This window comes from Pristiophorus japonicus, chromosome 5 (genome assembly GCF_044704955.1).
Source record: "Pristiophorus japonicus isolate sPriJap1 chromosome 5, sPriJap1.hap1, whole genome shotgun sequence".
NCBI lineage: Eukaryota > Metazoa > Chordata > Chondrichthyes > Pristiophoridae > Pristiophorus > Pristiophorus japonicus.
Window position 1 is genome coordinate 6000282 of NC_091981.1, and position 26106 is coordinate 6026387.

The 26106-nt window shown below is 44.4% G+C and overlaps 1 protein-coding gene across 1 annotated transcript in view; it reads right to left on the minus strand.

Annotated features, from left to right (window-relative positions):
- The window catches only part of atp2c1 (ATPase secretory pathway Ca2+ transporting 1), a 110600-nt gene that overhangs the window by 41482 nt on the left and 43012 nt on the right, over positions 1–26106 (minus strand). Inside the window, exons 7-11 of the mRNA XM_070880324.1 lie at positions 22419–22527; positions 6869–7024; positions 6530–6598; positions 4035–4110; positions 1630–1696 (exon numbers count right to left, since the gene is read on the minus strand). Coding sequence (XP_070736425.1) covers positions 1630–1696; positions 4035–4110; positions 6530–6598; positions 6869–7024; positions 22419–22527 — 477 coding nt within the window. The remainder of the gene's footprint in view (positions 1–1629; positions 1697–4034; positions 4111–6529; positions 6599–6868; positions 7025–22418; positions 22528–26106) is intronic.

Below are 26106 nucleotides of genomic sequence, written 5' to 3' on the forward strand. Positions count from 1 at the left end.
CAGTTGACACTAGGTTCGAAAAGGAACTGAAAAAGGAAGGAAGGTTGGCAGGCCTTTGTTGGAAGGTCTAGGTTTTGTTTACATAAATTTCTCCACCCCAAAATCTTTCCAATTCCTCAGAATAATCTGCAACGCAGCCGTGCCTGATGTACCTTCTATTTGGTGGAGGAAGAGCATCCGGGAGGGCGCTGAGCACCTCAAGTCTCATCGACGAGACCATGCAGAAACCAAGCGGAAGGAGTGTGTGGCAAACCAATCCCACCCACCCTTTCCTCCAACCACTGTCTGCCCCACCTGTAACAGAGACTGTAATTCCTGTATTGGACTGTTCAGCCACCTGAGAACTCACTTTGAGTGGAAGTAAGTCTTCCTCGATTCCGAGGGACTGCCTATGATGATGATGACGAACTTCTATTTAAATTGCTTGAAGAATTGACTGGATAAAAATTGGAAGGTGGGAATCATGTGATTTTTTTTCCTGAAAATTGAATTTCATGTTGGTATCGGATTGCAATGGCAGTGGCAAACCTTCAATGCATTGCCCAATAAGACGCCTTTTGTTTGGCACCCATACAACGACCGTCAGCAATGGGGCCAAGATGGAGACGGTTCTCACTTTCAGCAGAGGTTCATTAGAGAATGATAAAGATGGTAAACAATAGCACGTGATTTACAGTTAGCGGCGAAGCCAAGCTGCTCACCGCTAACCTCGTTCGAACTTGCCTTATTCGATCCTTACGCCGAAAACGGTGTCATAAATGCAGCAGAGTTGCGCACAGCTTTGGCTCCCATGGAGCTCGTGTGTGTGTGTTGTTTAACGGGTGTGCGAACCTCACATCACATGGGACGTCAAACAAGACACGCCCACAGAATCTAACAAAACGGACAGGTGGATACGCCGCAAAATCAGGGCCATTGTGTTTTTCTCTCTTATCGCAAGATTGAATCGAGAGTAACTCGGCTCTATATAGCTTGGTGCAACACCATATAATGAATTTACTGCCGAGCCATAAAGGGAGCAACTGAAATACTTTTTTGGAAGAATTCTGCTGTCATTCAGCCCATTCTGGCTCTTTGCTGGTGAAATTAAAACCAAGTGTCAGGCTCGGTGGGCAGCACTCTCACCTCCAAGTCAGAAGGTTGTGGGTTCAAGACCCACTTCTGAGGCTTCAGCGCAGAAACTAGGCCGATACTTTGGTGCTGAGGGAGTGCTGCGCTGTTTGGAAGAGACGTAAAACTGAGGCCCCATCTACCCGCTCAGGTCGGCGTAAAAGCACTATTCGAAAAAAGGCTGGGGAGGTGTCCTGGCCAATATTTATTCCTCAACCAACAGCACGATAACAAATGATTTGGTCTTTATCTCATTGCTGTTTGTGGGGCTTTGCTGTGAGCAAATTGGCTCCCACGTATCCGACATTACAATAATGTCATCTCTTCAACCAAAGGGTATTTAATTGGCTGTAAAATGCTTTGGGACAGCCTGAGGTCATGGCAGGCGCTATAAAAATCCAAGTTCTTTCTTTCCTTCGAACTCTACCACACTGCTCTCGCCCCATAGCCCTGTGCTGTTCTCTACTTCAAATGTTTTTCTGCTCTTCCTTTATAAGACATAACAAACATTTAACTCACCTCACACCAATAGTGAACATATCAAGAATGTGTTTCCCCTGCAACCAGCCAACCAGCATAATAACACCTATAGCAACAGAATACATCACATTTAACAGCCAGCTAAAATAGTGTTGATTTGGAGAGGAGGAATTTTTGTAATTCAGTAATATCACAAGCAGCATAATGTCAATTTCTATTAACATTTAAGCACTTGAAAATTAATTAAACACCAAGCAGGAATCTGAACATATATTGCGTAGAGTTAAAATAATGCTGATTAAACATTTGTATTTCTAAAGTGGTCTTCACATGCTGGAAGATGACTCAAAGTGCTTAACATTAGAAGACAAAATAGTGGCTGATGTGCAGGAGGGCAACAGGAAAAGAGGAGAGATTGGGGGAGATTACTAAAAGCTAAGCCAAAGGGAAGAATTTGAAGTTGTTCTTTATAAACGCAGGGAGGCAGACAGCAGAGATGGAGATGGCAAGGCAGAGGGAATTAGGCAAAGTGTTCCAGCGGACCGGAGCATGGTGGCTAACCAACAACAAGGGGAGAGGGGTAACGGAGGGAGAGAAGGGGCAGCGGGCGTCTTGGGGGGGCGGGGGGCGGGGGGGGGGGGGGGGGAGGAGGAGAGGGGCGACAAGCGCGGGGGGCGTAGAGAGGGGCGACGGGGGGGGGGGGGGGGGGGAGAAGAGAGGGGCGACGGGGGGGGGGGGGGGGGGGGGGGGAGAGAGACAGGTGCAGGGGGAGGGGGGCTGTCAGTAGGAAACCTCCAGGACTAGGCAAGGTGAGGGCACGGAGGAATTTGAAAGATAGGATTAAGATTTTGAAGAGGCGAGGGATGCCAGTGGAGCTTGGAGAGGGCAGGTGAGGGGAGTACAGGTATCAGACTTTGTGTGAGGATGTGGGGCAAATACATTCAGATTTACCTTTTTTTTGTAAATGGACCATATATGATTAAATATTTCCATTAAATCTTTTGCACTGCGTAGAGATGCTGGTGAGTGAAATACTTTGAAAATTCATTGAGAACTGAGCATTCTTAATCCACAATTCACCACAAATAGACTTTCTAACATCACAGCCATCCCATACTGTCCCTCAAACCACAATGTAGTGCACCATTAAACATTATGCCTTTAACCAGATTAATATTTAAGTATATGGTACAAGCTTAGTACATTATGAAAGTCAGTGGAACGTGACTTAAATTTCAATGACAGCACTGATCATAATTCACGGATGACAAACTATTAATCTGTCCAGGGTTGTAGACAAATAAATCGCACTCTATTGGTTTTCATTACACCTCCTAACTCATTATTTTTGAGAAATTACTTCTTTTTACATAAAAAGCTGTGTGCTTCTTTCCGACCAGCAGTTCCCGTTTAAAAAAAACACTGCAGTTCCCTGAGGCCATGCAAGCTATCTTTATTGGGGATATTGGGAGCCCAAAGGCAAAATGATGAGTAACCTAAATGAACAAAATAGATGGGGTACATCAAACTTTGGCATCTTAGATGTCAACAGACTGTGCCTTCTTAAATTGCAAGTTCTGAAATCTGCACCTTTAATTTGTAAGAGTGGAGATTTGAAAAATATGAACAGTGCGTTACACAATACAATAACAGGAATCAGAGGAATAATGGGGTATTTAATTCTTGGGGGAGGGGGCAGTTAACTGCTTTAATCAATATAGAGTCGAGCTCTAGGAAAGGTAAACTCTTGGTTATTAGTTTAGCTGCATGCTACAATAAGTTATTGATCTGTAGTGTTAATCACCAGGACAATAAGCACAATTATCTTAAAATTCGAAGAATGAGAGGTGGTCTCATTGAAACGTATAAAATTCTTAAGGGTAAATGCAGGGAGGATGTTTCCCCCGGGCTGGAGAATCTAGAACCAAGGGTCACAGTCTCAGGATAAGGGGTCGGCCATCTAGGACTGGGATGAGGAGAAATGTCTTCACTCAGCAGCTGGTGAAGCTTTGGAATTCTCTGCCCCAGAGAGCTGTGGATGCTGAGTTGTTGAGTATATTCAAGATAGAGATCGATAGATTTTTGGATAATAAGCGAATCAAGAGATATGGGGACAGTGCAGGCAAGGGAAGTTGAGGTCGAAGATCAGCCGTGATCTCACTGAATGGCGGAGTAGGCTCGAAAGGCCAAATGGCCTTCTGTTGCTCTTATTTCTTATGTTCTTATAAAACGTTAACCAGGGAGGGTAACCTGTTGTAATGCTATTGACAGTCAAAGCTATGTATAGCTTTGGGCAAACCAGCCACATTGCTATATTCATGTATTTAAACTGATGATTTTATTTCTCACTTTACATTTCACTTCAATATTTGACATTTGAAGATCCTGACACAGGCCTCAGCAGCACAATCCCAGCAGTTTAAAATCCAAATTGTTATTGTTACCTATAATGCCAAATGAATATAATGAAAGTTGTTTTCCGAGCAGGTCCATGCCCTTCTGCAGTGGTGTTTTCGGGGCCTGAAAAAGAAAACAAATTGGAAGTATAAAATAAGTAAATACTTTGAACTGTGCTGTATCCTGTTGAGGTTAATGAAATTTCTATTTCAAAATTATTTCCTTCCCTATCCACACTTTCAATCTCAGATCCCACCACGTATCACTTCCTACAAGTGAGTGGACAGTAAGGTGGCAGATGGAGTATAATGTGGGAAAATGTGAGGTTATTCACTTTGGTAGGAATAGAAAAACAGAATATTTTTTAGAACGATGAAAAACTTTTAAATGTTGGTGTTGAGAGAGATTTGGGTGTCCTTGTGCAAGAAACGCAGAAAGCTAGCATGCAGGTACAGCAAGCAATAAGGAAGGCAAATGGCACGTTGGCCTTTATTGCAAGGGGGTTGGAGTACAAGAGTAAGGAAGTCTTGCTACAATTGTACAGGGCTTTGGTGAGACCACACCGGGAGTACTGTGCACAGTTTTGGTCTCTTTATCCAAGGAAGGATATACTTGCCTTGGAGGCGGTACAACAAAGGTACAGATTGATTCCTAGGATGAGAGGGCTGTCTTATGAGGAGAGATTGAGCCCATACTCTCTGGACTGAAGAATGAGAGGTGATCTCATGGAAACATACAAGTTTCTGAGGGGGATTGACAGAGTAGATGCTGAGAGGTTGTTTTCCCTGGGCTGGAGAGTCTAGAACCAAGGGTCTGGAGAGTCTCAGGATAAGGGGTCGGCCATTTAGGACTGCGATGAGGAGGAATTTCTTCACTCAGAGGGTGGTGAATCTTTGGAATTCACTGCCCCAGAGGGCTGTGGATGCTGAGTCTCTGGATATATTCGATAGATTTTTGGACTCTCGGGGAATCAAGAGATATGGAGATCGGGCGGGAAAGTGGAGTTGATGTCAATGATCCGCCATGATCTTACTGAATGGCGGAGCAGGCTCGAGGGGCCGAATGGCCTACTCCTGCTCCTAATTCTTATGTTCTTATGTACATCACAACCGTGACTATACTTCAAAAGTACTGAATTGGTTATAAAGCGCTTTGGGACATCCGGTGGTTGTGAAAAGCGCTATAGAAAAGCAAGTCTTTCTTTCTTTTCTAGCAAAGTGGCAGCACACGGGATCATGTCATGTCTTTTCCTGCTGAACAATGAGCCTATTGTGAGTAAATGTCAAGTGAAGATTTCAGAGAAGCAATAATTCCCTTGACCTTCAGCTGGATGTTGCTGAAGAGTGGGAAGGCATTAAAGTTCCTCGAAAATAATTTTTTCAAAACTTCCCAAGTGAAAAGTATTCTAGCCATTCGATTGGCAACCTCAAAACTAAGCAGGCTTGCTCACCCTTATGAAAATCTTCGCGTATTAGCACAATGATGGCACACGTCCATTAAGTTAATGATTTTTCAAAATGTAAGACATTTCACTTCACAAAATATACCATGACATTTTTTTTTAAACCCGTTACTAAGTTTGCTTTAAGTCTTGGTCATAACCTTCATTGTGGCACCATTACACATCTACAGAACACAATTTTTATGCATTTCAGTTTGTGGAAAACTTCAGTATATAAAACAGTACGTAAAGCTGAAGAGAACGTGTTATTTGAACCATATTCTGAGGATCCTCCCCATTAGAATCTATTATTAAGGTGCCAAAATAATTGCTTAAGTGCAAGATAAGTGCTTATCGCATCAATGAATTCTCTCATTCCTACTTTCCAGGACAACCCAAAATAATCACGTTGAAAAAAAATGGCCAGTCATAGTAAAACTTTCCTGAAGTATCATCTAATGAGATGAAAACTGGAACTTCAAGCCAGTTTTCAGTCAGTTAGAAACCTATTTTTAGCGAGATAGTCCTAGCTCCGAACAGTCAGTGGGAAATACTCATTTTTCAAGCAAAAAGAAATTTGAATATTTCATCTTTATATTTAAAAGTAAGTTAAATAAATAATATTTAAAAAAATGAAAGATAGTACTAAGCAAATAGAAACGGCTATGTATTCAGGATGGTGTGTGACTGGGAGGGGAACGTGGAGGTGATGATGTTCCTATGCGCCTGCTGCCCTTGTCATTCTAGGTGGTAGAGGTCGCGGGTTTGGGAGGTGCTGCTGAAGAAGCCTTGGCGAGTTGCTGCAGTGCATCTTGTGAATGGTGCACACTGCAGCCACGGTGCGCCGGTGGTGGAGGGAGTGAATGTTGAAGGTGGTCTATAGTCTAGAAACTTGGCAACCTGAAAAAACTTATAAATGTAGACTGCATTAGCCTTCAATGCCAAAAATGTAAGTTCTCAGCCAAGAATCTTGAAGGCATGTATTTATTCTCACCTGCAATTCGGTCCCATTTTATCCTTGAAAAATGGAAAAACTCAACACTGTAATTTATAAACAAAGACTATAATGAATAATGCCGAAACATCTATTTCAAAACTTACCTCTTCAGCTTGCATCATTTTAAAAACCTCTCCAAATTCAGAGTTTTCTCCTGTTCCTATAACAATACCCTGCAAAAACCACACAAGTATTAGAATTTTAACAAAATATTACAAGTTTTCAAAACGCAACGTATTTCAGAAGAAAGTCAGTTTAGAGATCATGCATTTTGCACTATTAAATTAAGGGAAATTATGATGCAAAAAATAAGTTACAGAGCTATGTTCTAAAGAATTCTTACTTAAAAACCATTTTTAACATTTAGTTCCAAATTGAGACCAAACCACACTTGATCTTGATGTTTAACAGTGTATAACTACAAGTTTAGCAACCAAAGTTACCTTAGCTCTGCCACATCTAACCAATGTTCCCATGAATGCAATATTGTTTCTGGATGTGAGGTCCCCATTTGTAGCTGCAGGCTGTGGAGTTGTTGACTTTGAACACGGAGAGGTCTCTCCTGTGAGGCTTGATTCATCAATGGAAGTATCCATAACCTTAAGAAAAAAGGACATTAATTCATTGAAAAAAATAAACTCATTTATGTTCCGACAATTTTCTCTTATCTTTCATACACGAGCCTCAACAGTGCTGGCACATTTGATTGCAAGCAGCAGCACGACTGAGCATAGCTCTGCCCTTACCCAATGTTCTCACAGGCACACTCCCAAAAGAGGTCGCACTGATGGAAACAGGTCACCTCCCATGTCACCGTTGTTCAGTAGCCAGGTCTTGCATGACCTGGGGAATGGATGAACCCGAGGGGGACAAGACTAGGGCGGGAAGAAAGAGAGAAAGAGCGCATGCCTTCATGGATACAAGAATCAGGAGCAGGAGTAGGCCATACAGCCTCTCGAGTCTGCTCCGCCATTCAATAAGATCACGGCTGATCTTCGACCTCAACTCAACTTTCCTGCCCAATCCCCATATCCCTCGATTCCCCTAGAGTCCAAAAATCTATCGATCTCAGCCTTGAATATACTCAACAGCTCAGCATCCACAGCCCTCTGGGGCAGAGAATTCCAAAGATTCACCACCCTCTGAGTGAAGAAATTCCTCCTCATCTCAGTCCTAAATGGCCGATCCCTTATCCTGAGACTGTGACCCCTGGTTCTAGACTCTCCAGCCCGGGGGAAACATCCTCTCAGCATCTACCCTGTCAATCCCCCTCAGAATCTTGTATGTTTCAATGAGATTACCTCTCACTTCTTCTAAACTCAAAGCTACTCAATCTTTCCTCATAGGACAACCCACATAAATAAGTAAAGATTAAATAAAGTGCAGCAAAGCCTTTTCAGAACAAACCAACATAATTTTCAACCAGCTAAGTTCATTTAAATTCTTTCTAATGTCCTGCTTCCCCAAAACATTATTTTGTTTGCAAGTTGCCAACTTTCCACTTTGTTTCAGATCTATTGCTTACATTCTCAAACATAAAAAATGCAGGACAGAAACCAGATAAAGATCTGGCAATTGCCTTCTGATTTTGTTCCACGTGTACTTAATGAAGGTTAAAACAACACACAGAAGCAAAAACTTAGCATTGCCTAGCAGCCATGGTCAGTAGCAATCGCTTTGCACAATCACACTGGAGTTCATTCACTTTCTATACAGGAGCTGCTGAACTGTGAATGCCTTTAAAAAAGATAAGTCTGGTTTAAAAGCTACCACTGTGGAATACTCGAGTGGCAATGTCCCCCATGCTAGCATCAGACCATTTATAAAATGACGTTTGAAGTGGTGGTTATTAATAAGCCGAGAAATCAAAGTCTACTTTATAAAGCTGAGTTGTGTACTTCAGATTTTGTAACCAGCTTAATTAATATTTAAAGCAGGTTGTCTGTAATTCCTATAAGCAATCTTTCAAAGTCTATGATCGAATCTGCTTGAATGCTCAGCCCTGGAGGGAAAAAACTATAATCGCACAAGAACTAGGTCACCCATCATTTTCTCATGAAAGCACAAAATGTAAAAATAAATCGCCTTACCAACTTGGCAGAATGAAATCAGGCTGGTGAAATATCATTAAACTATGCTCAGCTAGAAAAAGTGCTGACAGTACATTTTTTTTTGCAATTATGACCCCAAAATACAGGTCAACCTACAACTCAGCTTTGGTGGTTTTATCTTTGTTCATCCTTCTGTGGTAAAGGTTGCAGTTTTTTTTAACATGGAATAAATAGAGAACAGGCACTCCAGATTGACTGAAAGGTGGCTGCTGCATCATGGAAGTCAATCATCATAAAAATTAACTGGACTTTTGTGAATCACCCCAGCAACAGCTACTTTTCCTTCCGAGCAGCGGATGCGATAACACAATTGCTGATCGGGATACTTACAGCTAATTAAGCCCTCACTGATGGATGTTCCGATGTGAACACAAGTTTAGTTGAACAATGATCTGCAGTAGTAACTAGAAACGAACATAGAAAATAGATGCAGAAATAGGCCATTCAGCCCTTCGAGCCTGCACCACCATTCAATATGATCATGCACTTCAGTACCCCATTCCTGCTTTCTCTCCATACCCCTTGATCCCATTAGCCGTAAGGGCCACATCTAACTCTCTTCTGAATATATCTAACAAACTGGCCTCAACAACTTTCTGTGGTAGAGAATTCCACAGGTTCACCACTCTCTGGGTGAAGAAGTTTCTCCTCATCTCGGTCCTAAATGGCTTACCCCTTATCCTTAGACTGTGACCTCTGGTTCTGGACTTCCCCAACATTGGGAACATTCTTTCTGCATCTAACCTGTCCAATCCCGTCAGAATTTTATATGTTTCTATGAGATCCCCTCTCAGTAGCACTCATGTTCAATAAAAATGTTAGAGATACACAGCAGGTTGGCTGGCATCCAGAGAGAGAAACGACAAATTAATCTTTCATGTGTAACCCTTCGTTTGAACTGAAAAAGTATTTTGGTACGGTTGGGATAAATAGAAAGAAAAAGGAAAGGGGGAGAAATAACAAAGACTATGATCGCAGAGATCGAACCGTCTAAATGATCTGCAAACTTCTCATTTGAAAACTCAGATCATACAACAAGTAGAAATAGTTAAGAAAATAAAAAGGCATGCGGCAGGCCCTCAAAAACAAAGAAAGAGAACTGGAAAAATTCCAGATAGAAATAAACTTGAAAGCAAGAATCCAGTCACCAAGCACACCTTACTCTTCCCTGCATTCTCCGCTTTCTGGAGGGACCCTCTCGTTCACACACCCATCACCTGTACTTTCAGCTGTTCTTCCCCAGCTTCTGCACATGAAGATGCGACACCCGTCTATTGACCTCCTCCCACGTTCACTGTCCAAACCTCCAAACACATCTCCCATGCAATTTACATGCACTTCCTCCAATCGTGGATACTATATTCGCTGCTCAAGATGTGCTTTCCTCTACATTGAGACCACCAAACATAGATGAGCAGACCCTTTTGCTGAACACCTCTCTTCTGTTCGCGAAGATGGCCCTCGCCTATCTGTGGCACACAACACAGCTATCTCTTCCAGTCCCACTCTGACCTCTCCATCTCTTCCTATACTGTTCCTACCAGGCTCGATGCAAGCTCGGGAACAGTGGCTCATTTTTCTCTTGAGCACTTTGCAAGCGACTGGTCTAAACCGCGACTTTAGTAACTTCAAAATGTTAGCTATATTCGCGATTTTCTTTTCAAAACAGGGTGCGGGATAAAGGGACAGGATAATGGTGATCATTAGCCCCTTTAACAGACTGCGCGGCCCATTCAAATTATTGCGCATATGCGGCTTTTTTTCGACTTAAAAGCCAGCACGCGGCCTGCGCGAGACCTCCAGACCGCTGCGCGACTGCACAGCTTTACTGTAACGTTGCTGGTGGGCCCACTGTGGTTTTGCCAGCAGCTTCTGTTTTAATTTCTTTCCTCCTGCATTTATAGATTTTGTTTAGTTCTTTCTCCTCTGTCGGAGAGCATGCCCTTTGTTTAATAGCTCTGCCACAGCCACTCTTGAATGGCAGATTACTCAAAGAAAATCTATCCGTCTCATTATGCATTGATATTCAAACCCTCTTTGCGACAGCACCAACTAAAGGATACTCATTAAAATTATTTTCCTGATTAAAATTCAGGAGCCAAATGCTGTCTCCCGTTACTGTGCCACAAACACAAGGTGCAGCCAGAGATAATGCGAATTTAAACATTAGGGTTTAATCGGGGAAAACATCAAATTGAATAATGGCATCCGGCCTTTTCTTTTGCAAGATGTAATAAGAGTATACAGCCTTTCTCCCCTCCCATTGCTTCCTTCCTCTGCAGGCTCCCCACACCTCCTCGAGTCAATAAAGTGGGGGAGGTATTCCGGTTCCTTGGCCACCACCAGTGATGTTCTTAGCCAGCTAGCATAAACAGTACAAGAACAGCTTGGCAGAGACTCCTCATCTGATCTTTGCTTGCTCCTTTGAGGAGAGACCAGGTCTGCAGCTAACATTGTCCAGTACGGTGCAGCTCAGATCGGGCATTCAGCAGAGTGGGAACTTGAACCCACGTTGCTCCACCCCTTAGTCTCACACCAACAGCCCCCTTCTGAAAATAGGAATAGATCATGCACTTGAACCAAGTAAAACATACAAGCTCACTATACATTAAGTTAGCAGAGTACACTGTATAGATAGTGTTACTCAATGTACTCCAAAGTCTATCAACATTTGCTATTTATCTGATTGGACTACAGATATTGTGAATCAATTTCTTGTCTGAATATCTAATATGGAGTTTCTTACTAATAGGCTTATCTAAATACTGCACTAAACCAGCAATGCATATAAATGGGGAAGTTAATGAATAATTTTAAACCAACAATATGCCTCTCATCATGCGAATAGTAATAGGGTTAAAGTGCAGGCTTGCAAACAAATTGGTTTCACTTATCCCATTGCAGCTATACAATTGTACAATAATGCAGATGCACGACCTTAGTGTGTCAGCCGTGGCTCAGTGGATAACACCCTCGCTTCTGGATCAGAAGGTTGTGGGTTCAAGTCCCATTCCAGAGACTTGAGCACAGAGATCTAGGCTGACATTCCAGCGCAGTACTGAGGAAGTGCTGCGCTGTCGGAGGTGCCGTCTTTCAGATGAGACGTTAAAACCGAGGCCCCGACTGCTCTCTCAGGTGGATGTAAAAGATCCTATGGCACTATTTCAAAGAAAAGCAAGGGAGCTAGCCCCAGTGTCCTGGCCAATATTTATCCATCAATCAACATCACAAAAAACAGATTACAGTATCTGGTCATTATCACACCGCTGTTTCTGAGAGCTTGCTGTGCGCATATTGGCTGCCATGTTTCCTACATTACAACAGTGACTACACTTCAAAAAAAAAGTACTTCATTGGCTGTAAAGCGCTTTGGGACGTCCGATGGTCATGAAAAGCACTATATAAATGCAAGTCTTTCTTTTTTTGTTTGTTCAGGAATTGGCCAAGAGGTGGGAAGCCACTAAATCCAACAGTTGATTAAAACACTGAGGCCAGGAGGACAGGAAAGCCCATCCTCGCGGTAAATCACATTGTGTGAAAATCTGGTAAAGGAACTACATCGTGCAGCAGACAATCCCGTTCACCTCGGAGGCTTGGGGGTTTATTCTGACGATAGCCTTCACAACTACTGAAAAGCCAGCTGAAGCAAAAGCATCCCTCCAAGTGTGGTCGCCCAATTAACCAAATCGGGATCAGCAATGGAAGGTTTCAACACCTCCTTCGGTCCTGAGAAACACACTGGCCCAGATGGGGTAGCAGCTCGGCTTCTAAACATTCTAGCTGACTTACCAGTTGATCCCTTGCCTCACTCGTTTCAACTGTGCCTGTCAACTGGTTTTCTCATCTAAGCAAAAAGCAGAAAACATCGTGTCTATCCACAAGCAAGGATCAAAGTCAGACCCAGACCCAATAACTACTGGTAACTGTGTCAAAGCTAGTGGCAATAAACAGCTGCTGCATCACCTCAATTGCAATGCATTGCCTAGTTACATTACAACAGTGACTACTCTCCAAAAGTACTTCATTGCCTGTAAAGCACTTTGAGACGTCCAGTGGTCGCGAAAGGTACTGTATAAATGCAAAAGGGTACACAGCCAGATAGGGAATGGGTGACCAACAGAAACAGCAGTGCAAGGAAGGTAGTGCCGGGGTCCTCTGCAGTCATCCTCCTGCAAAACAGATACACCGCTTTGGGTACTGTTGAGGGGGATGACTCACCAGGGGAAAGCAGCAGCAGCCAAGTTCATGGCACCGTGCGTGGCTCTGCTGCACAGGAGGGTAGGAAAAAGAGTGGGAGAGCTGAGAGTGATAGGGGATTCGATTGTAAGGGGAATGGATAGGCGTTTCTGCGGCCGCAACCAAGACTCCAGGATGGTATGTTGCTTCCCTGGTGCAAGGGTCAAGGATGTCTCAGAGCGGATGCAGGGCATTCTGAAAAGGGAGGGTGAACAGCCAGTTGTCGTGGTGCACATTGGTACCAACGATATAGGTTTAAAAAAAAAGGGATGAGGTCCTACAAGTCGAATTTAGGAAGCTAGGAGTTAAATTAAAAAGTAGGGCCTCAAAAGTAGTAATCTCAGGATTGCTACCAGTGCCACGTGCTAGTCAGAGTAGGAATCGCAGGATAGCTCAGATGAATACGTGGCTTGAGCAGTGGTGCAGCAGGGAGGGATTCAAATATCTGGGACATTGGGGGAGGTGGGACCAGTACCAACCGGACGGTCTGCACCTGGACAGGACCGGAACCAATGTCCGAAGGGGAGTCTTTGCTAGTGCTGTTGGGGAGGAGTTAAACTATTCCGGCAGGGGGATGGGAACCTATGCAGGGAGACAGAGGGAAGTAGAATGGGGCAGAAGCAAAAGATAGAAAGAAGAAAAATAAATGTGGAGGGCAGAGAAACCTAAGGCAAAAAACAAAAAGGGCCACATTAAAGCAAAATTCTAAAGGGGCAAAGTGTGTTAGAAACACAAGCCTGAAGGCTCTGTGCCTCAATGCGAGGAGTATTCGGAATAAGGTAGACGAATTAACAGCGCAGATAACAGTTAACAGGTATGATGTAATTCGCATCACGGAGACATGGCTCCAGGGTGACCAAGGCTGGGAACTCAACATCCAGAGGTATTCAACATTTAGGAAAGATAGACAGAATGGAAAAGGAGGCGGGGTGGCATTGCTGGTTAAAGAGGAAATTAATGCAATAGTAAGGACGGACATTAGCTTGGATGATGTGGAATCGGTATGGGTGGAGCTGCGGAATACCAAGGGGCAGAAAACGCTAGTGGGAGTTGTGTACAGACCACCAAACAGTAGTAGTAAGGTTGGGGACAGCATCAAACAAGAAATAAGGGATGCATGCAATAAAGGTACAGCAATTATCATGGGTGACTTTAACCTACATATTGATTGGGCTAACCAAACTGGTAGCAATGCGGTGGAGGAGGATTTGCTGGAGTGTATTAGGGATGGTTTTCTAGACCAATATGTCAAGGAACCAACCAGGCCATCCTAGACTGGGTGATGTGTAATGAGAAAGGACTAATTAGCAATCTTGTTGTACGAGACCCCTTGGCGAAGAGTGACCATAACATGGTAGAATTCTTTATTAAGATGGAGAGTGACACAGTTAATTCAGAAACTAGGGTCCTGAACTTAAGGAAAGGTAACTTCGATGGTTTGAGGCGTGAATTGGCGAGAGTAGACTGGCAAATGATACTTAAAGGGTTGACGGTGGATAGACAATGGCAAACATTTAAAGATCACATGGATGAACTACAGCAATTGTACATTCCTGTCTACAGTAAAAATAAAATGGGGAAGGTGGCTCAACCGTGGCTAATAAGGGAAATTAAGGATAGTGTTAAATCCAAGGAAGAGGCATATAAATTGGCCAGAAAAAGCAGCAAACCCGAGGACTGGGAAAAATTTAGAATTCAGCAGAGGAGGACAAAGGGTTTAATTAAGAGGGGGAAAATAGATCACGAGAAGAAGCTTGCCGGGAACATAAAAACTGACTGCAAAAGCTTCTATAGATATGTGAAGAGAAAAAGATTAGTGAAGACAAACGTAGGTCCCTTGCAGTCAGATTCAGGTGAATTTATAATGGGGAACAAAGAAATGGCAGACCAACTGAACAAATACTTTGGTTCTGTCTTCACGAAGGAAGACACAAATAACCTTCCAAAAGTACTAGGGGACCGAGGGTCCAGTGAGAAGGAGGAACTGAAGGATATCCTTATTAGGCGGGAAATTGTGTTCGGGAAATTGATGGGATTGAAAGCCGATAAATCTCCGGGGCCTGATAGTCTGCATCCCTGAGTACTTAAGTAAGTGGCCCTAGAAATAGTGGATGCATTGGTCATCATTTTCCAACAGTCTATCGACACGGGATCAGTTGCTATAGACTGGAGGGTAGCTAATGTAACACCACTTTTTAAAAAGGGAGGGAGAGAAAGTGGGTAATTATAGACTGGTTAGCCTGACATCGGTGGTGGGGAAAATGTTGGAATCAATTATTAAGGATGAAATAGCAGCGCATTTGGAAAGCAGTGACAGGATCGGTCCAAGTCAGCATGGATTTATGAAAGGGAAATCATACTTGACAAAACTTCTGGAATTTTTTGAGGATGTAACTAGTAGAGTGGACAAGGGAGAACCAGTGGATGTGGTGTATTTGGACTTTCAAAAGGCTTTTGACAAGGTCCCACATAAGAGATTGGTGTACAAAATCAAAGCACATGGTATTGGGGATAATATACTGACGTGGATAGAGAACTGGTTGGCAGACAGGAAGCAGAGAGTCGGGATAAACGGGTCCTTTTCAGAATGGCAGACAGTGACCAGTGCAGTGCCGCAGGGCTCAGTGCTGGGACCCCAGCTCTTTACAATATACATTAATGATTTGGATGAAGGAATTGAGTGTAATATCTCCAAGTTTGCAGATGACACTAAACTGGGTGGCGGTATGAGCTGTGAGGGGGACACACAGAGGCTGCAGGGTGACTTAGACAGGTTAGGTGAATGGGCAAATACATGGCAGATGCAGTATAATGTGGATAAGTGTAAGGTTATCCACTTTGGGGGCAAAAACGCGAAGACAGAATATTATCTGAAGGGTGGCAGATTAGGAAAAGGGGAGGTGCAACGAGACCTGGGTGTCATGGTTCATCAGTCATTGAAAGTTGGCATACAGATATAGCAGGCAGTAAAGAAGGCAAATGGTATGTTGGCCTTCATAGCTAGGGGATTTGAGTACAGGAGCAGGGAGGTCTTACTGCAATTGTAAAGGGCCTTGGTGAAGCCTCACCTGGAATATTGTGTTCAATTTTGGTCTCCTAATCTGAGGAAGGATGTTCTTGCTATTGAGGGAATGCAGCGAAGGTTCACCAGACTGATTCCAGGGATGGCCGGACTGACATATGAGGAGAGACTGGATCAACTGGGCCTTTATACATTGGAGTTTAGAAGGATGAGAGGGGATCTCATAGAAACATACAAGATTCTGACAGGACGAGACAGGTTAGATGCCGGTAGACTGTTCCCGATGTTGGGGAAGTCCAGAACCAGGGGATACAATCTTAGGATAAGGGGTAAGCCATTTAGGACTGAGATGAGGAGAAACTTCTTCACTCAGAGAGTTGTTAACCTGTGGAATTCCCTGCCGCAGAGTTGTTGATGCCAGTTCATTAGATATATTCAAGAGGGAGTTAGATATGGCCCTTACGGCTAAAGGGATCAAGGGGTATGGAGAGAAAGCAGGAAAGGGGTAGAGGGAATGATCAGCCATGATCATATTCAATGGTGGTGCAGGCTCGAAGGGCCGAATGGCCTACTCCTGCACCTATTTTCTATGTTTCTATGTTTAAGTCTTTCTTTAGTTGCCAATTTAGCTACAGAGCAAATGAGTCAACTTGCAACCCAAAAAATTATACGATACAGGAACAAAGTAATAGTCATTGAACGGGGTGAAGTGGGCCGACTTCATGCCCAAGTCCGCCCACAGAACTGCAGCGAACAGGCACTACTATATAATGACACGGAGACCAATGCTTAATAAATAAGGCCTTCAGGTTCATATGAAGAACCCAACAGTTGCTGAGCTACATTTCAGATTTCTGCATTAAACCTGAAACATCGACTAGCAGTAAAACTTTATGGACTACTTTTGCCTGCAAAGATCTCTCCCAGACACTTGTCACTTGCAACTCATTCTCTTCTATGTAGATTTACAATTCGGGTTGCTGCATCATATACTATGCCGTGGGAAGGCCCTGGTATCCATTAGTACCTCAGCACAAATTTGGAGCCTTTTGTGCTTTCAAGCAACTGCTGAGGTCAGGCTGGAAACATAGAAAGTAGGTGCAGGAGTAGGCCATTCGGCCCTTCGAGCCTGCACCACCATTCAATAAAATAATGGCTGATCATGCACCTCAGTACCCCATTCCTGCTTTCTCTCCATACCCCTTGATCCCTTTAGCCGTAACGGCCATATCTAACTCCCTTTTGAATATATCTAACGAAAGATCCATCTTCATAAATGATACCTTTGTTCTACCACATTGTGCCACCAACATTAAAAATGATAACTATCTACTTGCAACTCTAGAACCTGAACCACTTTAAAACTGCATTTCCTACACCGACTTTTATACAGTTTAAAAAAAAATGCCCCATACGTGGCCTTTAAAGGATGACAATGATGGGAACATAGGAGCAGGAGGATGCCCACAGAACTAGGGGGAGGCCTAGGAGGAACCAACTAGGGGGGAGGCCATCTTAGACTGGGTGTTGTGTAATGAGAGAGGATTAATTAGCAATCTCATTGTGCGAGGCCCCTTGGGGAAGAGTGACCATAATATGGTGGAATTCTGCATTAGGATGGAGAATGAAACAGTAAATTCAGAGACCATGGTCCAGAACTTAAAGAAGGGTAACTTTGAAGGTATGAGGCGTGAATTGGCTCGGATAGATTGGCGAATGATACTTAGGGGGTTGACTGTGGATGGGCAATGGCAGACATTTAGAGACCGCATGGATGAATTACAACAATTGTACATTTCTGTCTGGCGTAAAAATAAAAAAGGGAAGGTGACTCAACCGTGGCTATCTAGGGAAATCAGGGATAGTATTAAAGCCAAGGAAGTGGCATACAAATTGGCCAGAAATAGCAGTGTACCTGGGATCTGGGAGAAATTTAGAACTCAGCAGAGGAGGACAAAGGGTTTGATTAGGGCAGGGAAAATGGAGTACGAGAAGAAGCTTGCAGGGAACATTAAGGTGGATTGCAAAAGTTTCTATAGGTATGTAAAGAGAAAAAGGTTAGTAAAGACAAACGTTGGTCCCCTGCAGTCAGAATCAGGGGAAGTCATAACGGGGAACAAAGAAATGGCAGACCAATTGAACAAGTACTTTGGTTCGGTATTCACTAAGGAGGATACAAACAACCTTCCGGATATAAAAGGGGTAAGAGGGTCTAGTAAGGAGGGGGAACTGAGGGAAATCTTTATTAGTCGGGAAATTGTGTTGGGGAAATTGATGGGATTGAAGTCCGATAAATCCCCAGGGCCTGATGGACTGCATCCCAGAGTACTTAAGGAGGTGGCCTTGGAAATAGCGGATGCATTGACAGTCATTTTCCAACATTCCATTGACTCTGGATCAGTTCCTATGGAGTGGAGGGTAGCCAATGTAACCCCACTTTTTAAAAAAAGGAGGGAGAGAGAAAACAGGGAATTATAGCCTGACCTCAGTAGTGGGTAAAATGATGGAATCAATTATTAAGGATGTCATAGCAGTGCATCTGGAAAATGGTGACATGATAGGTCCAAGTCAGCATGGATTTGTGAAAGGGAAATCATGCTTGACAAATCTTCTGGAATTTTTTGAGGATGTTTCCAGTAAAGTGGACAAAGGAGAACCAGTTGATGTGGTATATTTGGACTTTCTGAAGGCTTTCGACAAGGTCCCACACAAGAGATTAATGTGCAAAGTTAAAGCACATGGGATTGGGGGTAGTGTGCTGACGTGGATTGAGAACTGGTTGTCAGACAGGAAGCAAAGAGTAGGAGTAAACGGGTACTTTTCAGAATGGCAGGCAGTGACTAGTGGGGTGCCGCAAGGTTCTGTGCTGGGGCCCCAGCTGTTTACATTGTACATTAATGATTTAGACGAGGGGATTAAATGCAGTATCTCCAAATTTGCGGATGACACTAAGTTGGGTGGCAGTGTGAGCTGCGAGGAGGATGCTATTAGGCTGCAGAGTGACTTGGATAGGTTAGGTGAGTGGGCAAATGCATGGCAGATGAAGTATAATGTGGATAAATGTGAGGTTATCCACTTTGGTGGTAAAAACAGAGAGACAGACTATTATCTGAATGGTGACAGATTAGGAAAAGGGAAGGTGCAACGAGACCTGGGTGTCATGGTACATCAGTCATTGAAGGTTAGCATGCAGGTACAGCAGGCAGTTAAGAAAGCAAATGGCATGTTGGCCTTCATAGCGAGGGGATTTGAATACAGGGGCAGGGAGGTGTTGCTACAGTTGTACAGGGCCTTGGTGAGGCCACACCTGGAGTATTGTGTACAGTTTTGGTCTCCTAACTTGAGGAAGGACATTCTTGCTATTGAGGGAGTGCAGCGAAGATTCACCAGACTGATTCCCGGGATGGCGGGACTGACCTATCAAGAAAGACTGGATCAACTGGGCTTGTATTCACTGGAGTTCAGAAGAATGAGAGGGGACCTCATAGAAACGTTTAAAATTCTGACGGGTTTCGACAGGTTAGATGCAGGAAGAATGTTCCCAATGTTGGGGAAGTCCAGAACCAGGGGTCACAGTCTAAGGATAAGGGGTAAGCCATTTAGGACCGAGATGAGGAGAAACTTCTTCACCCAGAGAGTGGTGAACCTGTGGAATTCTCTACCACAGAAAGTAGTTGAGGCCAATTCACTAAATATATTCAAAAGGGAGTTAGATGAAGTCCTTACTACTCGGGGGATCAAGGGTTATGGCGAGAAAGCAGGAAGGGGGTACTGAAGTTTCATGTTCAGCCATGAACTCATTGAATGGCGGTGCAGGCTAGAAGGGCTGAATGGCCTGCTCCTGCACCTATTTTCTATGTTTCTATGTTTCAACCCCTCGAGCCTGGTCCGGCATTGAATTAGATCATGGCTGATCAGCACCTCAGCACCATTTACCTGCCTGAGCTCCTCCCTTGATATCCTTAGCCAATCTACCCATCTCAGTGTTGAAAGTTCCAACTGTCCCAGCATCCAGACATATGGGAGATAAAATCCCAGATTTCTATTGCCCTTTATGTGGAAAAACACCTTTGTGATTTCCCTCTTAAATGGCCCAGCTCTACTTTTAAGATCATGTCCCCTTGTCTTTGAATCTCCACCAATCCCCCACAACGGAACAAAATGGTTTCTCTCCATCTACCCTATCGAACCTTTTTAACAATTTGAACACCTCGATCAGTTCACCCCTCAATTGTTTCTATACTCAAGGGATTACAAGCCAAGTTTATGCGATCTGTCCTCATAATTTAACCCTCGAAGCCCGCGTATTATTCCAATGAATGTGCACTGCACCCCGTTCAAGGCCAATAGTAAATCCCTCCCGAAACCTCTCCACCTCTCTATCCTCCTTTAAGACGCTCGTTAAAACCTACCTCTCAACAAGCTTTTGATCATCTGCCTTAATTTCTTCTGTGGCTCGGTGTCAAATGTATCTGTTTGTCTGTAACACTGCTGTGAAGCGCCTTGGGAAGTTTTACTATGTTAAAAACGCTATATAAATAAAAGTTATTATAAATACATCCTTCCTTGGGTTCAGTGCCCAAAACTGAACGCAGTATTCCAAATGGGGTGTGATCAAGCCTCCAAATAAGTAGGGCATGAATTTGTTCCTTCTCATTATTCAGCACTGAAAGCACCAAGTCTTCTAACAATCAAAGAGCTTCCTGTTGTACTTGGGTCTCTGTGTTGGAATTTTAATCTCAAAAGCATCCGTCATTCAACGCATCAATGTGACATTTTCCTTTCAAAGATCTATCGCGAATAAAGCTGCAGCGTAAGTATAACTATAAAAGTCTACGGGTGTTTCCTGTTGGGAACTGATTAGGAAATGGACTGATGCTCATATCACCGAGGACCCATAACAGCAAAAGAGATATAGGGCCCAATTTTGGCCAACCCGTTTTTTTGGCGCATTGACCCTCTATGTGCCGACTTTGTGCCCTGGAAAGGGTGCCAAAAAACTCTCTCAATATCCTGGCCTCTCTGCCGAGTGTCCCGGGTCCTGGCACGGCGTCCATGGTGGAGCGGGGGGGGAGCGCGGAGCTACAGCCCTGTACTGAAAACACTGCTAGTAGCTGTCCACGTGCGCAGTGGAGTCTGCGTGCATGCTCCTCGCCCTCCCAGCGTGTCCTGCAAGCTGTCAGCAGGACCCGTTGTTCGCAGCCCCTATCCCTGGCCGAAGGTACACCCGCGTCTGAGTGCAGCCCAGGCTGTCAGAACCCTACCCGAGATGCCATGGGGAGCCCTGCCTTTCCCCTCCCGCCCCCCGATGCTGTCGAGCCCTGCCTTTCCTCTCCCTCATCACCCCAATGCAGTCGAGCACTGCCTTTCCTCTCCCTCCCGCCCCCCCCCCCCAATGCAGTGAAGCCCTGCCTTTCCCCTCCCTCCCCCCGATGCCGTGGAGCCGTTACTTTCCTCCCCCCACCTCCCGATGCAGTCAAGCCCTGCCTTTCCTCCTCCCCCCCTCCCCCCCCCGATGCCGTCGAGCCCTGCCTTTCCTCTCCCTCCCCCCACCCCTCCCCCCGATGCCATGGGGCCCTTCCTTTCCTCTCCCCACCTCCCGATGCCGTGGGGCCCTGCCTTTCCTCTTCCTCCTCCCGATGCCGTGGAGCCCTGCCTTTCCTCTCCCTCCCTCCCTCCCTCCCTCCCGATGCTGTCTATAGCCCAGCCTTTCCTCTCCCTCCCTCCCTCCCGATGCTGTCTAGCTCAGCCTTTCCTCTCCCTCCCTCCCTCCCGATGCCATGGAGCCCTGCCTTTCCTCTCCCCCTTCCCGATGCCGTGGGGACCAGCCTTTCCTCTCCCTCCCTCCCTCCCTCCCGATGCCGTGGGGCCCAGCCTTTCCTCTCCCTCCCTCCCGATTCTGTCTACCCCAGCCTTTCCTCTCCCCCTCCTTCCCCCCCTCCAGCCTCCCGATGCATCTTTGCCGGCTGTCTCTATCCCAAGCCGAACGGCCTCCCATACAGGCCGGCCCGCTGCCTTCCACAGCCCAAGGTAGGATTTACTTAAAATATTTAATTGTTAATTAATTGTTTGCCTGAGTTCTTTATTTTTATTTAGTTATTTTAACTTTTATTTGGAATGTTTGGTGCTTGGGTGCGGTTCCTTACATACTAACCTGCGCCGATTTCTTCACTGCCCGCAACGTTTTTCAGAGCTGGCCACATATACTGACCTAAATGGACTTGGAGTTAAGTTTTTGCTGGCCAAAGTGGCATAAATGGCCAAAACTGGCCTAAGTGTCTGGGAACGCCCCCTTTTGAAAAAAAAACTGAACTAAAAAAAAATCGTACCTAACTGACTTACTCTGTAGCAAATTTTTGGGGAAAAATGACATTTATTTTAATCTTACACCAGAAAAAACAACTTACTCCAAAAAAAATTGATGAAGTAATGGCCAAAATTGGGCCCATAGTCACAGAATTGAGGGGTCAATGCTTCAATACAGTGCGGCATACTAAAAATAATTTTGAACAATTCGCATGTAATTTTTGAATTTTCTACACATTTTCAAGGAAGAAATAGCGAAACGAAGTGTACGTGTAAGATTAGCAACAAAATCCTTAATCCAATAGACCAGTACAATACCTCGAACAAACGCAAGTCAGCAGGGACTTTATCGCCAACAGTCAAGCACACAGTATCTCCCGGAACCAGTTCTCGGGCAAGCAAGTGCTCCACCCTTCCTTCCCGTACACTAGAGGAGAAAAAAAAACACAAGCCAAAACTGTACATTAGGACCAATTCATGACACTAATTACACTTTCTTGAGTATGTGAATTTTTGTTCTCATCAAGCTGGGACTGGAACATTGGCCCGGATTTTGCGGTAGTAAGGACAGTGAAGCTGTCAGCGTTCAGCATCATTACTTCTAGAATCAGCGCGTGCGTAGATAAACGTAGAAATCCTGAAGTTGTGGTCAATCATTCCCTGCCCCGCCACAAGTTACGCTGTGGAACTCCCCAGAGCCGGCAATCAATTCAAATCACATTGAAGGATGAAAACTTCCCCTATTACACTGGAATATCGCTGTTCCAACTCCCCCGAAAAAGTTAAGCCTTGTTCAGAGGTGTAACTGGGTTTATAACGGTGTATTGACTGCCGAACAACCATTCTGGCCCAGAAAAACTAATTTTATATTTGTGGCATGTCAAATTTTTCCATTAATATTAAAAATTACATGGTTTATAGAATAATAATTTTTGTTTTAAAGTTTGTTTGAGATTCCAGCTTCTAGCTTAATCCTATGTGTATATCACAGTCTTTATTTTGCTTTATGTAAAATTGATTTTAAAAAGTCAATCAGAATCTGTGCATTTTACTTCCTGGTTTGCCTTCCATGAGAATTCTTAATGTTATTGGCTGCTCAACTTGCTTGATGACAACAATGTTGCTGGATGCTGGAGATCTGTTTGATTTGGCGCCAGATTCAAACAAAGGTCGGGAGAGCTGAAATCCACACCGTAGAGATCGCTAGATCCTTGCGGGCAGCTTTCTTCGAGATCACCGTCGCTTCGCCACTGGGCGCAAATTCCAGCCCATTATCTTTTTGGGGAAGTCTGCGTTAGCATCAAGTGCTCCCAGGTTACATACAGCAAGGTTTAGATTTAGAGCAAAGCTCGCCCTTAATCTGTCCCAAAAATTATGCCTCAGTCCCAACCTAAGAGTATCTCCTGCTGTATTGGTGTGACATTTTTGATTTCCCACCCCAGCCTGTGGCCTCTCACTGAATTTACACCAAATCAAGGGTAGTTTTGGGTTGTAGACTCACGCCCACTAGAAACTGGATCGAGATGAAGGATGTTCACAGTCAGCGGACAGAAGAGATTTTCATCTCATTAGTTTGTGCTATGCCCCAGAGAGGAAAAGGATAGTATCGAATCTATTGCGGTATATGGTTTCAAATGTATTATTCTCTCATCCTCGGTCTCTTACACTATTCCAATGAAACGCAATGTAAGCTCGAGGAACAGCACCTTTCAATCAGGCACTTTGCAGCCTTCCGGACTCAGTGAGTTCAACAATTTCAGATCCTAACCTCTGCCCCCATTTTTTTCGGACAGCAGGTGCTGGTGCTGATTCTGCTATTCCCATTTACACATCCAGACCCATCTTTACTTGTCCCATTACCACCCCCATTTGCCTTTCCCCATCATCCCTTTTGTCATTGAACAACTCCTGCTTTCCACCCTATCACAGACATAGAAACATAGAAAATAGGTGCAGGAGTAGACAATTCGGCCCTTCTAGCCTGCACCTCCATTCAATGAGTTCATGGCTGAACATTCAACTTCAATACCCCATTCCTGCTTTCTCGCCATACCCCTTGATCCCCCTAGTAGTAAGGACCTCATCTAACTCCTTTTTGAATATATTTAGTGAATTGGCCTCAACAACTTTCTGTGGTAGAGAATTCCACAGGTTCACCACTCTCTGGGTGAAGAAGTTCCTCCGCATCTCGGTCCTAAATGGCTTACCCCTTATCCGTAGACTGTGATCTCTGGTTCTGGACTTCCCCAACATTGGGAACATTCTTCCTGCATCTAACCTGTCTAACCCCGTCAGAATTTTAAATGTTTCTATGAGGTCCCCTCTCATTCTTCTGAACTCCAGTGAATACAAGCCCAGTTGATCCAGTCTTTCTTGATAGGTCAGTCCCGCCATCCCGGGAATCAGCCTGGTGAACCTTCGCTGCACTCCCTCAATAGCAAGAATGTCCTTCCTCAGGTTAGGAGACCAAAACTGTACACAATACTCCAGGTGTGGCCTCACCAATGCCCTGTACAACTGTAGCAACACCTCCCTGCCCCTGTACTCAAATCCCCTTGCTATGAAGGCCAACATGCCATTTGCTTTCTTAACCTTCCCCTTTTGTTCTTTCCTCCCTTCCCCTGTCCCTACACTTGCTTAAAACCTGTTACATCTAACTTTCACTAGTTCGGACGAAAGGTCATCGACCTGAAACGTTAACTCTTGTTTCTCTCTCCACAAATGCTGCCTGACCTGCTGAGTGTTTCCAGCCTTTTCTGTTTTTATATTAAACTTATTATGTTTTATTGTGCTAACATCTTTATGGAAATGCACATCAGATTAACCAGCATCTGAAAGCAAAAACATAGGTTGATGCTTTCTCTTTCGGGAGCTGAAATGCAGTCACTGGATAGCGATCAGGAGTCGAGGGCTTAGCTGATTTTCCCCAGCCGGGCCCAGGGGTTCCGAGGGCAACTGTAGCAGCCACCCCAGCTCAGGGGATGAAATAACTCAGCACTGTTAAAGAATTGAGCTTGGGACCTACTCGTCCATATAGTCCAGCTATGTGTGTATTTAGCAGCCAAGCTTAGTAGGACAGGTTGGGGGAGGGGGGGGGGGGAGGGGAGGAGAAAGACAGACAGTTTTCTGGAATTAATAGTTGATTTTGAAACAGCGATGTACACCAGGGTAAATCATGTGAAACAACAAAGGCATACAACAGCAGAAATCTCCTTCCTGCCTTTTACTGGTGATGTGAAATAGCAGAGGGAAACAAAAAGGAGCCAAAAGCAAAAGACAGAAAGGAGATGAGGAAAAGTGTAGGGCAGAGAAACCCAAGGCAAAGAACAAAAAGGGCCACTGTACAGCAAAATTCTAAAAGGACAAAGGGTGTTAATAAAACAAGCCTGAAGGCTTTGTGTCTTAATGCAAGGAGTATCCGCAATAAGGTGGATGAATTAATTGTGCAAATAGATGTTAACAAATATGATGTGATTGGGATTACGGAGACGTGGCTCCAGGATGATCAGGGCTGGGAACTCAACATTCAGGGGTATTCAACATTCAGGAAGGATAGAATAAAAGGAAAAGGAGGTGGGGTAGCATTGCTGGTTAAAGAGGAGATTAATGCAATAGTTAGGAAAGACATTAGCTTGGATGATGTGGAATCTATATGGGTAGAGCTGCAGAACACCAAAGGGCAAAAAACGTTAGTAGGAGTTGTGTACAGACCTCCAAACAGTAATAGGGATGTTGGGGAGGGCATCAAACAGGAAATTAGGGGTGCATGCAATAAAGGTGTAGCAGTTATAATGGGTGACTTTAATATGCACATAGATTGGGCTAGCCAAACTGGAAGCAATACGGTGGAGGAGGATTTCCTGGAGTGCATAAGGGATGGTTTTCTAGACCAATATGTTGAGGAACCAACTAGGGGGGAGGCCATCTTAGACTGGGTGTTGTGTAATGAGAGAGGATTAATTAGCAATCTCATTGTGCGAGGCCCCTTGGGGAAGAGTGACCATAA